The 23,490-nt window shown below is 36.7% G+C and overlaps 2 protein-coding genes across 2 annotated transcripts; both read left to right on the forward strand.

Annotated features, from left to right (window-relative positions):
• Window positions 1–3,533: 3,533 nt before the first annotated feature.
• LOC121863874 lies at window positions 3,534–7,792 on the forward strand (the record flags this gene model as incomplete). The annotated part of the gene is given in 4 exon segments (XM_042362777.1): window positions 3,534–3,653; window positions 5,742–5,854; window positions 6,226–6,326; window positions 6,713–7,792. Coding segments are annotated over 4 exon segments (956 nt in total), but the record flags the coding sequence as incomplete, so codon positions are not given.
• A 205-nt stretch (window positions 7,793–7,997) lies between these two features.
• LOC121863876 (inner centromere protein-like) lies at window positions 7,998–23,461 on the forward strand. Its single transcript, XM_042362792.1, has 10 exons — window positions 7,998–8,278; window positions 10,325–10,427; window positions 11,213–11,266; window positions 13,883–13,954; window positions 14,581–14,715; window positions 15,354–15,550; window positions 15,734–15,935; window positions 17,201–17,324; window positions 22,102–22,225; window positions 22,556–23,461. Exons 1-9 carry the CDS (start codon window positions 8,205–8,207, stop codon window positions 22,116–22,118), a joined length of 978 nt encoding a protein of 325 aa, XP_042218726.1. The 5' UTR covers window positions 7,998–8,204; the 3' UTR covers window positions 22,119–22,225; window positions 22,556–23,461.
• The last annotated feature ends 29 nt before the right edge of the window (window positions 23,462–23,490 follow it).

The raw sequence follows: 23,490 nt of genomic DNA on the forward strand, positions 1-23,490 counted from the left end.
TTTTTTCTGTGTGACATGTCACTTATGAATGTAACTTAAATATGGATTTTTTTATTTGGAATTTGTCACTGTAGCAGGAACATTTTCCATAGCAATAGTTTGTTCTTCAATATTTGTTAAAGATGTTAAAAATTAAAAATGCAAAAACATTTTTTATTCAGAAATCCTGCTCCTGAGCAAAGTAACAGATTACTTGAGGAAATTCTTCAGTCCAAACCCCACTCTGGGACCCCAGGTGCTCAATGTGATATGACCAATCTAGTCAACATGGCCACAAATGAAATCAGCAACCAGGATGAAATAGTAAACACAAATAAGGATCCATATATATATATATATATATATATATATATATATATATATATATATATATATATATATATATATATATATATATATATATATATATATATATATATATATATATATTCAGAAATTTCAGAGTAATTTCAAATGCCCCGCCATTAGCGATACTGAGCGTTCAAGGTCATCTGAGGGGAGAGAGCGCTGCCTGCTCATAGCGAGAGATTGCGGAACTAGGCCTATATGATATTAAATGTAATTTACCGAATTAATAATGATGCGATTCATGAAGTAAGGGACTATTATTGAATTTGAAATTATTATAGATCGTTTATCAGTCTGAATAATGTTACGGGTGTCCCAAGGAGTTATTAGTTAGGCGGAAAATATGTCACGTAGGCCTAAGCTAACGCCTTGAGAGGACGCGACGCTGGCTGGCCCTCAGTCGCGGGGAGGATTCATACAAAACAAGACGTCCCTGCGCGTCCGTCACAGAAATAGTCACGTGGCCTAGTCACCTGTGTTGCGCTATTGCCGTATAACAAGTAAGTCTCATGCGATCTCAGACAGGGTTAGATAGGGCAGTGGTAAAGTAAACTAGAGCTAACAGTGAGTTCATTTCAGGGTTTCCGTCAGAACCCACTTGACTGGAGTTGACCGGAGTTGACTGCGAGAGATTGACTGCCGTTGATGATTGAGGGTGGCGATTGTCGCCATTGGACCAATCAGTGTAGGCCTGTCACTGTTTAGCGGGGTAGCAAAGGATCTCTTGAGTGAACGAGTGCTTCCGACAACTAAAACGACGGGACCAGCATCCACAGTGGGTGATCAGTTCTTACCACTCGGGTGCACAACACCACATGTCCCGAGCAGCTTAGTGAAACGCTCTTGCTAACGGGAAGCTAAAGTTTCTCTCAACTGTACAAGGTCTGATTGGCTCACTCCCTTCCGCTTTATGGACGCACTGGGAGTACACTGAGGCTATCTGAGTAAACTAATGGTCACACACTGAGACCGTGAGTCTAGGTCTCTAGGAGATACCTAGAGGAACATCTTCCCTCCTTTATTACGGGTGTAGTTAACAACATTCCTCAGACTAATATTATCTTGACGTGTGTAGTTTAATAGTCCTAAATAATTTTGATAGTATTGTTTTTGAATGTTTGTGCCAATAAGTGGAACCAGAGTGATACTGTGATTTGATTCTTTTAATGCATCTAATTGTTCTTCATAATTCTGATCTCAGGTATAACCTTGTTCCCCAGAGTAGTGGTTAAGTTAGGTTAGGAAGTGTGCATCTGTTGGGGTGCTATTATTTTGTTGAAAGCCCGTAAGGCCTATTCATTGTAGAGTATTTAATTTCTTATTTTTATTACCATTTCCTCAGTGACTGATATTATTTTGTTGAAAGCCCTTAAGGCCTATTCATTGTAGAGTATTTAATTTCTTATTTTTTATTACCATTTCCTCAGTGACTGATATTATTTTGTTGAAAGCCCTTAAGGCCTATTCATTGTAGAGTATTTAATTTCTTATTTTTTATTACCATTTCCTCAGTGATTGATATTATTTTGTTGAAAGCCCTTAAGGCCTATTCATTGTAGAGTAGTTAATTTCTTATTTTTTAATACCATTTCCTAAGTGACTGATATTATTTTGTGAAAGCCCTTAAGGCCTGTTTCATGTGTGCAAGCAACATTTCTTAATACTTCAAATTTATTGTTGCCTGTGTTTCTAATAATTTCTATATCATGTATAATTTTTAGTCCCCAGAGTAGTGTTTTAAGTTTAAGTTAAGAGGTGCGCATATTGGTGTACCATTATATGATTGTGTTTGTAGTGTTGGAGGGAATATAAGTGTCTAAATTTTACAGTGTGTCTCATTCATCCCAGTCACAGACGCTATCCTTCCACGGGTCACGGACAGTTCATTTTGTTTCGTAGATTTAAGTGTTCTTGTGCTGGTTCGGGATTTTTCTCAAAGGGGCGCTTCCACTGCCATTACCATCTATTAATTTTTAATAAACCCCAAGTCAAGTGAGAAATTAAAGTCCAGTAAATTCCGACCGGTTACATATATATATATATATATATATATATATATATATATATATATATATATATATATATATATATATATATATATATATATATATATATATATATATATATGATAACCATATATATATATAGAATATTGCAGTCCGGAATTCATCGATGAGGAATACAAATATATCATTAAATACCCTAGATCAAATGCTTAAACATTACTAAGAAAACTTTTTATAGAACTGATCCCAAGCCCACCCATGACCATAAGAATATCTTAATATTACCATTTCACAAAAATTTCTCACACATTCCTGCACAGCTAAAAACCTGGAACGTCAATGTGGCATTTAAAAACTCATGCACTGTTAAACAAATGTTAATCAAGAACTCCCCCAACAACACAATTGGTTGCATTTATAAAGTTCCTTGCAAGGAATGTAATATGTTTTACTTAGGCCAGACAGGTAAAGATCTTGCAACTAGAATTAAACAACACAAATACAGTGTTAGGACAGGCCAGGAATCCAATGCTCTGTTTGTTCATTTGAGGGATAACAAGCATTGCATTGACTGGGATAATGCCTGCTCAATATTACCATGTAATTCAATTGATAGTAGGAACATCATAGAATCTAGTCTTATTAAACATACCGAAGCATTCAACATGAATTTGAGTAACGGCATGTACAAGCTGGACAATTTTGTAATTAAGAAGATTTGTGATCAGGTGAGAAGGCCGGGTCACTTGACCATCTGACCTGACCACCAACCGTTGTGTGCTATTTAAAGATTAGTAGGGTCATTACCTAATACCTGACCATTGTGGACCTGGTCTCACCCTCCTCTGTATATATACACCTTGATTTGTATTACTCTCTCTAGTCTGTACTCACCCCTGAAGATGTGAATTACACGAAAGCGCTTGGGAACTTCGTGTTTTCTTCTTTCCTTGTGGTTATCAGCATATACCTAGATCACGCGCACCTACAGTGATTTACTTGCATATATATATATATATATATATATATATATATATATATATATATATATATATATATATATATATATATATATATATATATATATATATATATATATATATATATATATATATATATATATATATATATATAGGGATTCTTCTTTTTCTTTTATTCAGGAACATTTCTTGTGTTTAGAAGAGGTAACCGCTAATGCCCGTCAGTTGTTTTCCTCCCCTGATCCAACTCTCTTGCCCAAGACCCCTCTGGGCAAGAAGAAATCTCGACTGAAGAAACCTCATCACTCATCAATTGCAGGCGAGATTTTTTATGGGAATCCTTGGGAATTGTCTCAGGTTTTTAATAAATTATGGTTTATTTAATTTACATTTATACAATTCAAAAACTGATACAGTAGGTTCAGTGAAAAAAATATTCAAGATGGAAAGTACAGTACTGTACAGTAGAACCTTGTTATTTTCAACTCGGCTAATACAGATTTTGCCTAATTCAAACTTTTCTCAAGCATGAACAGATAATTTCTACTTCGAACCAATTGCCTATGTTCAATTTATATCATCCTGATTTGAACCTAACCAAATTAAGGCCAAAATTCCAGCTGTAAAAATCTGTTGTTGATCAATCCAAGTACAGTCCTATTAGCTTTGCAAATTAATGATGAGTTCAAATGAGGAAAATTCAGAGGAAAATATAAATCTCTAAGCACAACAGGCAAACTGAAAAATATTTAAGAACTTGAGCAATAAAACCAATAAACACCACAGTTGTTACATGCATTTTGATCCATGTCTTGCTTACCGTACCCCTAGATCTCACTCCCAGGCCGGGGGGGGTGTAACTGTTCCCCACTTGTGAGCTACAGTATATATTATGTTATGGGTATTTTTCAGCTTGCTGTTATCCCACATTTAGCAATAATTTTACTCGAACGTTAGGTTTTCAAGATGAGGGATACAGTGAGTTCTGCTATAACGCGTGTTTTGACAACGCGAATTGGCTCTAACGCGATTTATGAATAGAGGAACGATATTTGTATAACTCGAACGCTTGTTTGCTGTAACACGATTTTGCTTACTATTTCTCCAATTTTGTGGCATTAACTGTGAATATGGTAAAGAAGAATATCTCCAAGAAGTGTTCTGGTGATCGCATTCCCGGTGATGATCGTAAAAGAAAGGCTATAACACTTGAAGAGAAGCTCGATGTTATCAACCTCAAAATCACCCTTCTCCCCCATCAAGTTATATTCATATTTTTTCAAGGTAAAGTGTTACATTTACTGTATGATTTCATTATTAGATATGAATGTAACATTTATTTAGACTGTGCTATCCTTTGTGTTAGGCTAACTACTAAATTTTTTTCGATTTCGAGTAGTAATCTGCACCTAACCCTATTTTCTCCATAAGCCCTGTTATTTCTATTACACGAATTTCTATAACACGATGTTTTACAAGAACACAACTATCGCGTTATAGCAGAACTGACTGTACATGTATTTAAATTTTATGTAATACAGTACTGTAGTAAGTAGTAAAATCCCCTCCTTCCCTCCTATTTTTAAATTTATGGCATTCCAAACCCCCGTCTCCCCCATTAGTTTGAAATAAAGGGATTATACTCATATTTACAAATATGATCCCATTACAGTATAGTCATAATAAAAATTCAGATCAACTTACGAACTTTCCCAGGTACAATACTGTACTAATGAATACTGTACTGTACTTTGTTCAGCATTATGACTCCACATATTATTTACGGGCTATAATTTGTTATGATTTTATAAGTACCGGTAGGGATGGGTTTTATTTATATTTTATTGTGAATTTTTTATTTATTGGGAGAAGGGGGGGAATTAGCCCACCAGGGCACAGGTCAATGACCCACATCAGGGCCTGGGGGCGAAAATATAATAATAATAAAAAATTAGAAAAAATAAAAATGTGTATGATATACAGTAATACTGATTATAATGATATAATAAATGACAATAGAAAAAAGAAAGGAAAAAAAAGTTCAAGAGTGAGAAACAATATATGTATGCTGTGTTGTCAAAGTAAGAGAAACAATTGAGACCCTGCAATTGTGTGTAAATGAGGCAGAAAGTCAGTTCAGCAACCTGGGACTTGGTCACAATTTTTGTGGTGCCATATGGCAGCAGAGTCTACCATTAGACAATACTTATGCTGCCAATATCTTCCCAGGTGGTAGTACCTCCATGTTTGGTAGCTGCCTACTACCCATGGTTCTGGGTTCCCAATAAATTTATTTATGAACATGATCTAGGAATGTAACTTGGAATACTGTACTGTACTGTATGTCTTTCCATAGTGTTTGCTGTTTTTATTATTATCATCTTGTATTCCACCTGCATCCCCGCAGAAGATGAAGTATTTTCATCATCCAAGAGGTTGTCCACTTGTAACACAGGAAGCAACATCAATAATCAAAGCCCTCTTGAAACACCCCCAAGGAGGGGCAGAGCTGCATCTCGGGTAATTATCCAAATTGTTACAGGAATAATTGTACTGTAATGATTTTTTTGTTTGTTCTGTTTAGCCATTTCCTGTTGCTGAATACACTGGTCTTGAAAGTATTCTCTGTTAACATCCCTCCTATGAAGTTTTTGTATGTGGAACAATTATTCAAGTGCTTTGTATTTTGTTCCTTCATATTTTTCTCCTCGCTGCAATTTGTATCTCATTAGTAAGGAAGAAATGATAAATAGTTTCTTATTAGTTATCATGTTGGGTACATAATACTGTACACTTGACGCATATTAGCAATGTAAATTTGTGATAAATTTCAAAGAATAATACTGTATTTTCTATAGCCATAACTTGGATTATTTTACTATTTCTGACAGCTCGCTCACGAGAAAATGAAAAGGGTACCTATGACAACAAAAAAGACAAGAGGAACATGTCAGGTTATTTTCAAGGGAGACTCCTTTGAAAGCAGCTCCAGGTATTTATGGACCATTGACACCTTACTTGCCATTTTATAATAACTCAAGTGAATGTTTTATAGGAACTCCATTGGTGTGGCCATGTGGGTGAGAGTAGATGTGGGGTTAAAGTTGTTTGATTAGCTTAGATCAGAGGGCAGACAGAGCCTAAATTGAATATGCAAAATGCCTAGGCAACATTTTCAGTGGTAGCTGTTTTAAGCAAAGTAATTGTCTCAGGTATATGAACTCTAAAGTGACAGATCTTGTAACTACCATATCCATATTAACGTACTGTGGTAAACTTGTGGAATTTGGCCAACCATGTGATGTTAAAATACTTCAGAAAATATATATTTATGTACCTGTAGTCTATGTAATTTACTGATTTATGCCTTTTTTTCAGTTATAAAGAAGTAGTAAAAGGAGCAGACTCTGGTCATGGGGAAAATTGTGAGTCTCATTTTGAAGAGATGGAATATGAATCAACTGTTGATCCTTGTGAATCAGCTGTTAATCCTTTAGCACTAGACACACCAAGTAAGAAGAATGATGGTGTAAAATGTCTAAGTGTTAAAGTCAGTCTTGAAAGATTATCTCATTTACACACATCTCAAGAAGTAGATAGTTCAAAAGATACAACACAAGTTACTGTTACAAATGCATATCAGGAGGAAGGTGTAGGTTGTATTAGTGAAACAACTTGTTCATACTCTAACCTCAGGTTAGAAGACAGCGACGATAACAAAAGCACCAGAATAAAGGAACTGGATGTTCAGAGATCAGGGAATGAGATGTGTAAAGGCAAAGAAAAAGAAGAGCCTTTATCTCCCAATAATTGTACTGAAAATGCATGTACAAAATGTGAGAATTATGACGAGTGTAATTCTCAATCCAGAACCCCTGAAGAAGTTAGGATTTTGCCAGAGCAAACAGAAAAACTTGTTACAACCAATACCAAGTGGTCGAACCACTCGAACAAAACAAAAGGAATTGCAGTTATCAACACGAGGAGATATAACAGATAATATGGTAAGCACAGCAGATCAGCCTCATCCCATTCCCAAACCAAGATTAACTCGTACAAAGCAAAAGGAGGTCTTACCATTGCTCGATACAATTGATGAATCAGAAGGTCAGTTGTTACCACCCATGGACTTTCCAAAACCAAGAATGACTCGCACAAAGACTAAGGCAAAAGAACAGACTAACAAATTTGAAAATGTGGAATATGATTCACAGTCTTCAGTAGAGGAGGGGTATAATACCCATGAGAAAGCTGTTGCACAGCCATCTGAGGAAATCCCAATGTCTCGTTCTACTCGTACAAAGAAAAAGGTGATAGAGGTAATTTCCTTAACTGACACTCCAGTCAAGAATGACATTAATAAATCAGTAGACAATGAATCACAAAAACCAAGGACAACAAGAACAAAGAAACGAATGTTTGACGAGTTAGGTGTAGATCAGCCTACTAGATCTACAAGGACAAAGTGTAAGAAAATGGAAGAACAACCTGAAAAAGAATCTGTGGCTTCAGAAAAACTTGGTCTATGTTTATTTCTTACTGAACCTGAAGATGAGAAAGACGGCAAATCATCTCAGGTTGTACAGAAATCACCACTTGTTAGGTCTGTTCCATCAGTAACATCTATGAAGCCATCACAATCAGCGACCTCCTATACCTCTGAGAATACTGTAATGGCTGCTACATCTACTCAGAACACAGAAATTGGGCCGGTTCGCCGGATAATCGATCTAAGGTGCGCCAGTTGCCAGCTTTATTATTAAGCCCTTGTCCATCGTCGTCAACTGTCCAAGTTGTAACTCCAGGTAGTCCAGTACACACTAGTTTTAAGCGTGCTTGCTGTACACCAAATTCAGACAAGGACTCTCCAATGTCTTCTACTGTACGCCAGAAGGGGACACGCGCGATGACCCCTGTAAAACATTCTCCACGAACATTTGCTGGGTGAGTGATGCTCTTGAGGTGTAATAGGTGGAGAATAGTAATATACAGTATAATGATTGTAAAATGTGCAGATAATGGCCATAGACAATAAAATTATTTCATTAAAGGAACAGTATACAAGTTAAAGTGAGGGAGGAGGATTGAGTGGTTCACTAAGGTCAAAGTTACTATGTTCATGAAATGTACTCTTTTGTCCCCTGCTGCTTTGCAAAATATGAGGACTAGATTTTAGTTATCCATCTCTCCAACTGTTATCAAAATTTAAGAACTCTAAAGTATGCACAGTACAGTTGGTCCTCACATTACGCGGTTAATGTAACCCGGAGGGTCCCGCGGAAAGTGAGGAACTCGTAAAGTGAACAACATAACATATGGGATTAATTGAAATGGAGTCCAGGCCGATCCCCAAACTCCACTTTTTGACGACACACAACTATGTTGTAGTAAAAATATTATCTTAACTTTATGATGGCATGCACACACAATTAATAATTAAGAGAAATATCAATAATATTAGGTTTTTTAACACTTACATTAGTAGAAAAGATGGCTGGGCACACGGGGATGGGGGGTTGGTTCCGAGGCAGAGGGCAGATTATTGGCCCTCACCTGTATCACTGGTATCAATTGTATCACTATCCACCACAGAGGCTTGCAGGGCCTCTTTGTTAAACCCCTCAAAGTCCATACAAGTCCATATCCTCACTATAATTATCACTATCACTGACTTGGGCCGGTTGTGGTGGGTGGCGGGTAAAGAACTCGGTAATGTTTTGATGACTGGGCGACCTTGTGCGCACCATTTTCGCGCCTCTTACACAACATGGCGGATGGCGGGAGGTTTGGATCCAAAAATGGCGCGGCTTGCCAGCCGCTCTCCGCGTAATGGGGTTCACGACCGCGGAATGTAAGAATGTTAGGTTCTGGCAAGGCACCGCGTTAACGGTGAAACGCGGAATGCGGGACCGCTTAATGTGAGGACCAACTGTATTTTATTTTGAAACTTTACCAAAGTATGCATTAGCAAAGCCTTTATTTTTTATACCTTATGCCAATTTTTAGTCTTCCCTTTATAGTCAGGGGCATAACCAGAGATCAAGGTGAAGATCAGACTTATAAACAAACTTTGTGATTGCTCTGAAACTTTCGACAGTATAGCATGTTTCCCCATGATCTTAAGCAGTCAGTGGTGTGAAGAAGTCAGGAGTAAAGTGATATTGGGAAAAGGTGATCTCTCTCTGATAATCTTGTTGTAATCAGTCAACAATTGTAAAAACATTGTTGATCTTTAAAGTTGACATTGTCTGGTAGTGGAGTATATTGTGTTGATATTTCAAGATAATTTCCATATTAGTTAAAGAGTTACAGAAGGATATAAGTTGTTTATTATATATTGAAGATGAACTTTCCCTTATAAGTTAGACCTCAATCGGGACTGTGCATGACACTTTGTCTTTTGGCGATGCAAGTTGCACCAGTGTGTCATGGGGATATTTTCATTGGTTAAGAAGTTGTGGAGTGAATACAGACAGATTTCTGTACTGTATCCAGGGTACTGCTGTAACCTTGAAGGTTAAGTCCCCACTTGGTCCATGACGTATTGCCTGGCAGTTGCTACATTGTGTTAATGTACCTTGATATCCTTTTTGGTTCATAGGTTTCAGGGTGGACATGAACACTTCATTAATATGCCTAATTTTATCCTTGAAGATACGGACAAAATATTATTTGACAAATTTCATTCCACTTATGCATAATGTGGTAAAGCTTCATTAAGATGCAATATTTCATAGTTTTAAAGTTATGGTCCTGGAGGGAGGGAGGGACAAATAGCCTAATTCTGCAGTGGTGGTGAACAAATCTGTTTCTGTTTAATTAAAAAAACCTGTTATACAAAGTAGGTTTACAGTAAAGTGGGGCCATTTGTTTTTAGGATACTTTTATTATTTTCCTGGTGGGGGTGGAGATGACATCATGCCAGTATCATTTTGATCTCTACATTTGCATTTTTTTTTTAGTTTATTTAATCAATTTATCATATTTCAGCTCAAAAACAGGCTGTACTGTACGAGAATTGGCAACTGCATATCAGAATCACATTGGAGAAACCCTTAATGAGGTTGAAGAGCTAACTTCTGAGGAGTGTGAGGTGTGTTTATAAGTGGTTGAGTTCGTTACTCTGGTAAAAAAAAACTGTATACAGTATAGTCTTCATTTGCGCGGTCAATTGAAACCGTGGAGGTCCGCGTAAAACGTGTAAACGAAATAACAGAACATATGGGATTAATTGAAATAGAGACTGGGCCGACCCCCAAACTACACTTTTTCTGACACAATAGTACGTTGTAGTAAAAATAACATCTTAATTTTATGATGGTATGCACACACAATTAATATTTAAAAGAAATATAAATAATATTAGGTTTTTTAACACTTACATTAGTAGAAAAGATGGCTGGGCACACGGGGATGGGGGGTTGGTTCTGAGGCAGAGGGCAGATTAATTGGCCCTCACCTGTATCACTTGTATCAATTGTATCACTATCCACCACAGAGGCTTGCAGGGCCTCTTTGTCAAACCCCTCAAAGTCCATATCCTCACTATCACTGACTTGGGCTGGCCGTGGTGGGTGGCGGGTGAAGAACTCGGTAATGTTTTGTTGACTGGGTGACCTTGTGTGCACCCTGCCCGCGCCGCTTTCCGCGTAAATGATGGAATGAACCGTGTAAATAAAAATTGCCAGTCTGGCAAGGTGCCGCGTAAATGACCAAACGCGTAAGCCGAGACTATACTGTATATATATTTTTAATCCTCCCAGTATAAGTCAGTGAGTTGTGAGTAATTTTATTGCTTGTCCATGACTCCTGTATTTGTGATGGCCACATAAAGCAAATATCCATTTCTGTTTATATAATGGCTATTTTATCTTTCAGGTAACACACTCCCCAGCTCATGTAACACGACATGCACGAGTTAGACATGCAAAGGTGAGAAGCTCCTCTTGGTTATATGTAAACTTTTAGAAAATATAGTACAGTATTTGAGAAATTATTACTAAACCTGACATGAATATAATAGGTTGAGGTGCATTTGTACAGGGAGTAAGTTACTAATGCAAATTAGACTTACACTACAGTAATTGAAAGAAAAGCCATTGACTATGCTAGTGAACAGGACGTTGTCTCTTGCCAGAAGTCATTAATGTTTAAAGATATTTATTGCCACCACCAACAGGGTCATGTGAATAGGCCTTTCAGCAAGCTGTCTTAAGTTGCCATTTCTGACTGTTGGCATACTTAATATGAGTCTTTTCCATGACAATTCATAGGGCTGCCATGATTTTTATGTTCAAGTGTTTAAGGTACCATTCTGGGTGAGTTTGTATTTTTCTTGGGTGCAATCTGATATGCACAGGGACTGTCACTTAGTCTAAAGATATAAGGCTAACCAACCATTTACAAGAGTTTCCAATTTACCTTTTTTCTTCCCTTTTAGATATTACAAATAATATATGATTGCTATATCTCATGGTTGTTAGCTTTCAATCAGTCCTGACCCAAAAGGAGGTGAGTTTCTGATAGTAATCATTGAAATTTGTAAATGGCTTCATTATGTGTGTTATGTTTTTGTGTATTTCGAGTGTTTCTGGCATGACCATTTTGTTCTTGAGGTTTCTGTTTCCCTTGATATGCCCTATGTATACAGTATAGGAGCAGAGAATAGAAAATTACAAAATGTAGATAGAATAATAGTGTAAATTACATAAAATGTACTATTTAACATTAATGAAGAACTTATTACTGTACTGTTACGATTATATATTCATTTCTAGAAGCCTCAAATGTTCCTTTAACAGGGTGAGAGTTCAACAAGAACTATCGCAGGAGTTTAAAACGTGCCCTAGAGATTGCAAGAGGTGCCGAGTTGAAAAAAGCAATGAAATATTCGGAGGTTTGATTTTTTCAGTACTGAGAGCATTTACTTGGGCTAACATACAGTACTGTAATGTAAGGGTATTGTTAATTAGGAGGTGGTAATATTAGAAAGGGGAAATTAATGGGTTCACAGGGAATTACAGTATATTGGTGCTTATTGTTTATCAGAACTATTTCACCATTAAACAGCTAATAAATGTTTAATGTTCGTGAGTTGTAATGGGTTGTGGAGGTTGTGTTGATTTTTATTTGCAAAGAAGCTATTCGGGTTTACTTACATTTTGAAATGTGCAGATATAATGGCCCTTTCCCCCAAAAAACTAACTTTACTTTAATCATTGATATCTTATGAAATGATAGTGTGCTGTATTTGCATCACCTGGCTGTATTTATATACAGTATACTATCCTTCATATATGGTCACTCTATGTATGTATTGTATATTGGTGCATCCCTCTTAATGGCCAAAATCCACATGTACAGCACCTAGAATTTGAAATTCCTTTTAGTTATTAAACTTGTAGTATGGTAAGCATTTCCTTTGTGCATCTTTGTTCTTAGATTAGTTCTTCCTGTTCATCCACAATTTCTTCCTCACTTGTATAGCAGTAAACATAGAATTTTTTTAAATAAAGTATGTTTCTTTTTCATGGGACTACTTTGCCACTACCAAACCCTATTATTTTGAGTGAACTCTACCTACTTAAATGCATTCTTTGTAAAGTACAGTAGATAGCAACTGTACACTCTTCAAGTTTTCGATGTCCATTCTTACAATGAAACCTCCATATAATGGATTCCTCTCTCCATATAATCTGTTAGATGGGGTTTCATATCAAATGGATCCTCAATATAAGAGACTTTTATCTCTATCTAACATACTGTAGTTCATTAGATGTGGGATTCACATAAAACGGGTCCTCTATATAGCGGAGTCTCCTTTCTACATTGTCCGTTAAATAGAGGTTTCACTGTAGTGTACAGTAATTTAATTTTGCAATGGGTAACAACAAACAGTATAGTACAAGTATTGCACCCTTTTTTACTCATAAACCTTATTACCAGACTTGAATCAATCAGAACTGTACTGGTATAATTGCAGATTTATGAAATGTATGTACAGTACAGTATTTATATTTACTGTACGAGGCAGTGGTGAAAGATTACTGTATTAAATGAATGGTTTGATTAATGTTAGTCCTCATATACTGAGATCACATACTGTACTGTACTGGGAATGGTAATTATTGGAGAGCGGTTCTTAGTATGACAGCACTTGACGTATATACCAATATTGTTAACAGTGGCCTGGCATTCTTAAAAAAAAATTACTTTTGTGATGTGGTTTAATCAAAGATGGCATTTATTGTTTAGCTTTAATCAAGAATATTAAGTTGTTAATCCCTGGAATGTTCTTCAATGGTGGCTTCATCATATCTTCATTGTTTTATGCCCATTTCTCTTGTCAGGTTTCTATCTCTCAGATAATTCGTGACTTCTCCCCATGTCAGAATTACCTGTAAGTATTTCATAGTTAAATTTATGGAGGGGTTAGTGTATGTTCCATCATATTAAGATAAATCAAATGCATGCAGCAAATTTCGTGTTTCATCTTGAAAAAAAGCTGAACTATGTCAATAATATATTAACTCACTGTATTTATTTCAGACTCCAGACTCCCAGAGAGTTCGGATAAAGCCCCCTGCCAGAACCCCACCTGCAACTTGTACTTCAGATAAGGTACTGTATTTTCAAACTTGGGTGTTTTTTTGTATTTTTCTTATTACTGTTATAGTTGTGCTGTCCAACTGAGTCATAAACTCAATTAAAAGAGATATAAATAGGGATTAAAAATATAAGGAGTGAGCTTGATCATCTTTATTTCTCTTCCACAATTTGGTGATGTGAACTACAGGCAGTCCCCGAGTTATGAATGGGATCCAATACATTCACTACAAAAATCTCTAAGATCCCATATTTTACATTACTTTACTTTCATTATTCTGTATTGTTTAACATCACTTTATTTACAGTATTTACATTATTTGTTATGTATGGGATATTATTGTTGTTTTATATGGATGGGATTCTATACTTTAATCTCTTCTACTTATCACTTCAACTGGAAGAAGCAGTTGCTGAGCATTTAGACATTTTGGAAAGGTCGGCATTTGCTAAACTCCAGGGGAATTGTAGCAGTAAGTGGATATGTCCTTGATTTGAGTGACACCTTGTTTGCAGCTGGGGAAATGTGCAGTAGTATTACATACTGCATATGGTATACTCTATATACAATATACACTTTCCTTTGTTCTGAATGATGCCTTTACTAAATTTTATAATTGATATATTTTTTTCCTATGTAGGTTATTCGACCAAAGAAGATTTTACTCAGCAGCAGCAGCAGTACCCATGGTAGCTCTCGTGATACACCAAAAACTTTCTCAAGAAGTCGGCTGATGCTTACCTCGTCATCCTCGGTAAAACACAAAATACAAAAGGTTTTGCATACAGTATTTATTATATACAGGAACACCCTGGTTAATGAGAGGGCTAAGGACTGACGGCAGTTGTTTAAAACCTGAAAAGTAATTCACTATAGCACTGTTCGTCATACACCGGTGTTACTGAAAATAGATTCAAGACATGGCAACAGTGCAGCAGCAACTGCAACATTAGAAATATATAATTCTTATGCTAACAGCCATTATATTTTAGTGTATTTTGTTCTAAGTCTTTTAATGAATAAGATAATAACTGTAGCAGTATTTTATTTTTATTATCAAAAGTATCAGGTAAATTGCTCTCTCTCTCTCTCTCTCTCCTCTCTCCTCCTCCTCCTCCTCTCCTCCTCCTCTCCCTCCCTCCCTCCCTCCCACAATTGTGTGAAATGAGTGACGAACAGTGCTATAGAAACCTTGTCATCACGGGGGTTAGGTTCTGAACTGCTTCACAAAACCCCAAGTTTGCTATGATTTTGCCTAAAATAAAGATTACAAACTCCTGTGACTTTCATACTATATTTGCCAGTGTATGTTTGTATTTTTCAAATTCTTTTTACTGTATTATTATTATTATTATTATTAATATTTTCATTCTTCATAATCAAGTTTTGAAGTTTAATCATGTTTTATTACAGAAATTTGGTGACCCAAATGAAGCTAAATACCCAACGAACATAGTTACTGGAATAACATCATTCATCAAAATACAACCAGCAAAGCCATCACGTGAGGAGAAGCGACAAACAGGACTGCAAAAGAAGAGGGATCGAGAGGATGAGACGATAAAAAAGAAAGAAGAATTATTAAAATTGAAAGCAGAGGGGCAGAAAAGGTTGGTCAGGAGATAAATATCTAGAAATATGAAAGTCAGAGCTGTTCTTAGGATTCATAATTCAAGTTTTATCTGAGTGTCAAATGGATTGTTGCATGAATAATGGGAGAACAAGGTGTTGGGTGGTTTAATGAATCTTGTATGAATTGTCATTAATTTTATTCAATTATTATTTTATAACAGACGCAACGAGGAAAGGATGAAGCGGGTACAGGAAGCTCGTGAAGAAAGAGAGCGTAAGGCTATAGAAGCAAAGAAACAACAAGACAGAGATAGAAAGAACAGAGAGGAGCGACTAAGAGAACAGCAGCAGCAGCACAGAAAGCAGCAACTTCTTGCTAAGAGACGTGCAGAAGAGGCTAGAGTTAAGAAGATTAAAGAACAGGTAGGTTTAAGCAGTAACCTTGGAAATTAAATTATTCATAGTTGCGTTGAATTTAAAACTCTCGTATATATTTACTATACAGTAAACCCTCGATAAATCAGCACATCTGGGCTCTGGCCTTGCTGAGGTATACCAGATTCTGACTTATCGAGGCCTTTCCCCCTTCATACAAAAATCATCGACCCATATGTGTGTGTGTACAGGTAATTACTAAATATACAAAAAGTAACACTTACCAGCACTGCAGGCGAAGAATGGAGCATCATTGTAGGTGACACAGAGGTATGGTAGGTGACACAGAGGTATGGTAGGTGACACAGGCATGGTAGGTGACACAGGCATGGTAGGTGACAGGCATGGTAGGTGACACAGGCATGGTAGGTGACACAGGCATGGTAGGTGACACAGGCATGGTAGGTGACACAGGTGTGGTAGGTAACACAGATTCATGGTAGGTGACACAGAGGTATGGTAGGTGACACACAGGCATGGTAGGTGACACACAGGCATGGTAGGTGACACACAGGCATGGTAGGTGACACACAGGCATGGTAGGTGACACACAGGCATGGTAGGTGACACAGAGGTATGGTAGGTGACACACAGGCATGGTAGGTGACACACAGGCATGGTAGGTGACACAGAGGTATGGTAGGTGACACACAGGCATGGTAGGTGACACAGAGGTATGGTAGGTGACACACAGGCATGGTAGGTGAGACACAGGCATGGTAGGTGACACAGAGGTATGGTAGGTGACACAGGCTACCAGATATGCCGAGATTTTTGCTGTTGACAACACAATATACATAATGTATGTCGTTTCTCACTCTTGATTTTTTTTTTTTTACTATTTACGGTTATTTATTATTATTACTGTTATTTTGTTTATTAAAATTTTTATTAATTTTAATTAATTAATTATTATTATTACCCCCTGTATTATTATTATTATTATTATTATTATTATTATTATTATTATTATTATTATTATTATTATTATTATTATTATTATTATTATTATTATTATTATTATATCTTCGCCCCCCCCAGGCCCTGATGTGGGTCAAGTGACCTGTGCCCGGGTGGGCTAATCCCCGTAAAAAAAAAGAAACCATTCCGAGAACATATCCATGCCGAGTTGTATAAAATTCCGAGTTATCGAGGGTTTACAGTATATTAAAAGTCAGGTTACATACACTTCATCTTTCTGTGTATTTTTTCTTTAAAATGATTGTGACTCCATTTCTAATTTATGAAACCAGGAAGAAGAACGAAGGAAACAGGAAGAGGAGTCAAGGAAATTAAAGGAAGAAGAAAAGCAAAATGAGGAGGAAAACTATTATATCTGGCAGAGCAACGCCGTCGTCAAGAGGAAGAAAGGAAACGGTAAGTGTATTAAATAAAATTACAGTAAACCCTGCCAATACTGTACCAAACTAATCCATACAAGCTCTGTCCATTATTGGGAGAATTTTCATTTTCCCCCATTCCCCACCACATGATTTATGGCTATAACAGGCTCTGTTGCAATGAAGACTGTCTATCAAATGAGAGCCCTGCTATGTTAGACAGCTACTTCTACAGTGGCACCTTTTAATTGATGGATCTCCACAGGTACTCTGTGTGGGAAAATTTCTGAATACCAAGTTATTTCTGGGGAATATCACCTTATTTAATACCATTGTAGTGCAATAACCCTATCTGGTGTCAAGCAAGTGTGTTTTCAATTACAGTTTTTGTGCTTATCTTGTAAGCACTTTCTTCCATAGGAAACACAGCTGGTAAGGTACCATTTTGGTGGTTTCATGGTACCGTACATTTTATTCATTGCCCACTGCACAAACTGGAGACCATAACTCCACTGGTTGCTTTTATTAATGCACATCCAAGTACCTCAGTTTTGCTCGCCTGGTGCACCTCTCACTTCACTGAGGATTGCTCATTTTGGAACAAGCTGTGTACAGCCATCTCTCAATTTATATGGTAGTTACGTTCTTGAGAATGACCGTGTAAATCAAACCTAATTATCCCATAAATAAAGGAAATGGCGGGGGTTAGGGGAAGCGCTCCCTAAAAACTTTAATTTGTGGATCTATTTCCTTCAGTATGTTTTTTTTACAAAAATATATTAACAATAATAATACAATAATAGAAGCAAATCTAATAATACAGTAGTAAGAAAATAGATTTTAAATGAAAATTTGTGCGAACGTAAACATTGAATGATGGCTGAGATGGCATGCAGGAACTAGTGGTGGAGGAGAGGTGGGGGTTACTGGGGGAGTTAGTCATTTGAATCAGATGACAGAGCAGGTGAATGGGGAGAAGTGGGAGCTTTCGAGTTACCATATGTTGATGGCTGAGGTTAAGGTGATTGTTACTCTTTCCTTTTTTGTAAAGTAGGAAAGCAATGAGATGTAGAACTATGCTGCCTGGCGCAATGGGACTCTTTTGAAAACTGTGTTATTTAAAAATAGGTGTTAACTTAATGCTAGTGTTATTTTAAGAACATGCTAATTAAATCCGTGTAAAGTGAGAGGTGACTATACTGCTCCGAGCCCTCATGTCTGTGACTCATCTGTGAGGGTGTGTAAATTCATAAAATTAGAGAGATAATTCAAATTTTAAGTAAAAACAGGGAGTGAAGCTGTTCCATACATTCCCCGCTGCTGGGCGAAGTTTTGCTGGTGGTGGACAATAAGATATCATTTGGGTCGTATGTGCTTTATAATATTTGTATGTCTTATCTCAAGCATAATGGCTTTTATTGCACTTTTCAATTGAAACGTTAATCATGACCCCACTTATTCGCAATTTATATTTTAACAGGCATATTCTATACTTAGTTCAGTATCTGTATTCGCAAAGCATACCTTGCTTATCCGCAAAGCGAATTAGAAAATTGAAAGAAATAATTTCAATATGCTACAGTAAATTTGTTTCAAACTGCACAAGCTAACTAGCTGCTGCACTCGTACTGTATTCCTCTGTCAGAAGTAGTGCTTGGCAGAGATGCCAGGTACGATGCTGTTACCAGCTATGGACTTCTGACCCCAAGACTCGGCTGATTATGCTGTAAATTTTGTTCCTCTTTAATGGTCGTTAATTATGCCTGCATCTCTCTTCATTTCCAATTTAATGGAATATTTCTGCTGGTTACTGTCATTTAATTTGGTTTATTTTAGGCATGATAAAGGATTAATGTGTGGCTGTGCATTATTGCATATATAATGTGCTTGGTGGGATTTTTTGGGTGGAGGCCATATGTGTTTTCATAATGGAGTTTTGTTTTCTATGTATGATGATATTTAACTTTTCAGGAGCAAAATAAGGAACATGCTGGAGGTGTGTGTCATCTCTGGTGCTTGGTGGCTCAAGCTATGTGAGCAGGCTGCATAGTTAATTGTTTTTGCTGTGTATTCATACACCAGGCCATGCGAAAGAGTTCTCTCTGTCTGCTTTGATCTGTTGCGTTGTGTGGTAGTGTCGATACTGTGTCAAAATTTTTTTCGTATTGCCTCCTACTCATTCACACATTTTATACACACAATCACAAAGTTTAGTAATTATTAACAACATTTGTGTCGGTGTGTCTTTACAGTAAGTGAATTTTTTACACCCATGGTGAATCAATATTCTATGCTTATTTTAACCCATAACTGGTCATTAACGTTCAATTACGTGATCACCGATATTATTATCTCTGGTCAGTCACGTATTAGAACGTTTTCCAAATCTGCTTTTCCCGCACCTTTGAAATTGAGTCTAGCTACCATAATCTGTTTGTGTAAATGTTCCCCCCCCCTCCCATCTCTCCCCAGGGGGCCCCACCCTCCCATCTCTCCTCACAGTCAAGGCCCTGGGACTACACAGTAGTCTCTCGATAGCCATGGCATGTGAACGTAACCGGTCACTCAATCAGGTTGAGACATACTCTAAATTATTTGGTAGGGGTGAAGATGAGTATAGATTGACAGAGGCATGCATTGATAGGGATATTGAACGTGATGATAATGATAGTGACTAAGACTATGTGTTTGAACAAGAGGAAAACAACACTGATAAACAGCAAGTAGAGGAGAGAGGGTTGGTGTCCTCTTCATCTCCAGGAACGTCCAGTACTCCCTCCATTTCACCTACCCCTACCAGTCCGTCCCACTGTATAGTTACATCCACCCACACCCCTTCCTCCCTCCTACACTAGCTCCCTCCCTCCCTCCCATACTGCTACCTCCATCCCACCCTGTTCCCTCTCTCACATGCCTTCCACCTACATTGCTCCCTCCCTCCCTACCTCCCTCCCTCCCTACCTACCTACCTCCCTCCCTCCCTCCTACAGTGTGTGTGTGTGTGATCATTATGTATATATGTGGCTGCAAGACAAACCAGTAGTACTGTGACAGCACTGGAAGCGAGTAGAGGTTTGGGAATACTACACCAGCCCTGGATTTAAATGTCTCGCAGCACCTTTAAACGAGGCAGATTTTCAAGTGTCATTTTGGGGTGTTTGGGCCATAAAAGAAAAATATGATTATCCCCGACCAGGGGGTTGGGAGGGATACCATGGATGTATAATAATGTGACCTTTTTGCAGGCTAAAGATGCTTGGCTAATAAAATGTGTTTCTGCAGTGTTGTTTTGTATTGTATTATGGTATTATACTTATTTTAATACATTACACCTCCACCAATTATATAATTATATTAATTCTTATGGGAGAAATTATCCTGATATTCGCAAAGAATTTTAGGGACACATCATTTGCAATGACCGGGGTATTAACATATTATTGATGCCTATGTAAAATATGTTGAAATTTCTGTGTCATAATGATCAAGGGAATAATTTTAATTATGCCCTTTGTCCTTGAAAACGTCAATAACATGCCATCTTTGCCTGGAGAGAGAGAGATAGGTTCAGGGTAACAACACCAATGAAAAAGAAAGTGTAATTTTCTCCCTCTCTCTCTCTCTCTCAATATTTTTGGTCTATTACAATCAGAACAAAATTTTAGAGGGAATGTGTATAACATCTTCATGTAAGGGACATTATAATCAATACTCGGTGGTAGATGTAGCGCATGATCTCATCACAGCTGGTGCTAAATTATTTGTTTAGTTTCGATTCTGATTTGTTTGGAAGGAGAGACAGGCTTTTTGAGGTGGTTGTAAGTACATCCACACTAAGTTAAACACTCAGTATTTCCTCTTAAGAATAATAAAAAAAACTATTAATATACAGTAAAAGTCCAAAAATCCGGATGCCAGAAATCCGGACCACCCGAGAATCCGGACTTTTCGAAAACTCAAACTTTTTTTTTTTTTTTTTTTTAGCTGGCTTTTGTGTGTATGTGCGCATGCGTGAGCGCCACAGCTGCACAGCGACAACAAGCGATCGCCACTTTAAAACGAGCAATCAAACTGTGACAACGTATGTAATTTTGAGTCCTACTCTTTCCATTTACAGAGCCCATAATAATGGCTCCTGAAGTAGATAAACTCCGTTGTGTGAAGAGAAAGAAGAACACGTTGAAATTGGGTGACAAACTTTAAATAATTAAAATAGAACGTGGTGTGAGCAATACTGTTCTAATGGAAACATACAACATTGTAAAGTCTACAATTTATGATATAAAAAAGGCAAAGAATAAAATTCTAGAATTCACAGCTTTTTCTTTAAAACTGCTCATTTTGATAAATGAAGCATGCTATATTTGCTAATGAATAAACTATCAAAATGTATCTGTTCATCTCTTCTTTATTCCTCCTTAAATTTGAATTTTAAAAGTACTGCCTGAGAATCCGGAAAATCCGAAAATCTGGACTGACCCAATCCCCAAGCAGTCCGGATTTTTGGACTTCTACTGTATTTAGATAATCTTTAACAACATATTGTATTGGATGCTTCTTATTATTAACAATAATACCATATATGTTTAACCATGAGAGACTTAAGCTTGTACTACAAATACATATAGTACACTATATATACGGTATATATTTAATATGACAGGTAGGTTAATTAAGCCACGTAAAAAAATCTAAAAAAAAAAATTCCATTGATGTTTTTGTTTTTAATTGCACCAGTGAAGTCATGATTAATTTATTCTGCTTTATTAGTTATTGAAGAAACTGTAGTATATCAGAAAAATTTTCTTTTGTAGAAAAATTGCTGAGGTAGAACGCATCGCCCGTGAGAAAAAGGAGTTAGAATACCTTAAATTGCTTGAAGCACAGCGCATTGCTGAGTTACAACAAGCTAAATTGACAAGCTCAGCAGTTAAAAAGGTAAAAACTAAAGTACTTATTTTCCTTTTGCTGCATTATTTAACAATTGGTAATTAATGCAGAACTTCCTTTAGATAACATCATCTTTTGCTCAGTTCTGTTTAATGTGTTATTATGCCTGTATTCCATCAGTATTCCTCTAATCCTTTTCTCAAATTTATTATTTCTTAGCTCCTTAGTAACATCTTCATGTCCACTTTCCACATGAACCTGTAGCTTCAGTGCTCAGGTTAGTTTGTCAGCATTCTCTATTGTATTTTGTTGATTATTATGTTGTAATGCTTTTATTCATCTTATGATTATATATCTCACACTGTAATTTTCCTACAGATTGCACTAGCTGATAACAAGGAAACTGGACTAAATCATACATTCACTTTAAGTGATAACAAGGAAAATGGTCTTAATACCACATTTTCCAAAACTACTGGACCGTCTCAGTCAAGTTCTACTGGGAAAAACAAAGATAGTTATGACATTACACCAAACTCCAAGAAATATAAGAAAAATATTAATAATTATGATATAAATGATATTGAGAGTGATGACTCAACTGATGAGGACAGTGCTCCTAAGAGGAAAATTCCTCCCTGGGCTATGAGTAAGTTTAAAATTTGGATATTAATTTTTTCCTATTGTTTGGGATTTTATGAATAGAATATGTAATGGTTACATACTTATAGATTGTTGTATCAGACACATTGCAGTAGTTATATTGTACAACCTCCCTCGGTATTTTTGTTCCATAGTAAGGCAGGTTGAAAGTGCAAACAATGGCAATTAAAGTTTGCATGATGTAGACTCAAGTTCTAGATTAATTAATTTATTTACATTTTCATCTTGGATTATCTGCTATTGTTTGATGTCTTTCCAGCAACATAAGTGAAACTAAGTTTCTAATGCACTGATAATTGTGGTAATTAGCACTGTCTTGCCTTTCCACTGAGGTTGAGTTGGCAGCAGCATAAACATATCATACTGTTAGTCTCCTTCAACATGATGAAGTACACTGACTCATTCACACAAAGAATATTGCCCATGCTGTATGGCAAAACTTGAGGGATTGCCTTTAATCCTGCCATAATGATAAATTAGCGAGCACAATTTTTCTAAGCTGAAACCCCGCCGTGAAATAGTTAAGCAAATATTTGGGGAAAACTTTTAAAAGGATAAAGTTTTATGATGTAGATGGCTGGGTAGTACCAGTGTAATGTTATATTGATGGAGAACAACTAAAAGGAAAAAAAAAAAAAAAAAAAAAAAAA

The sequence above is a fragment of the Homarus americanus genome, unplaced genomic scaffold (assembly GCF_018991925.1).
Source record: "Homarus americanus isolate GMGI-L3 unplaced genomic scaffold, GMGI_Hamer_2.0 scaffold1294, whole genome shotgun sequence".
In the NCBI taxonomy this organism is placed as follows: domain Eukaryota; kingdom Metazoa; phylum Arthropoda; class Malacostraca; order Decapoda; family Nephropidae; genus Homarus; species Homarus americanus.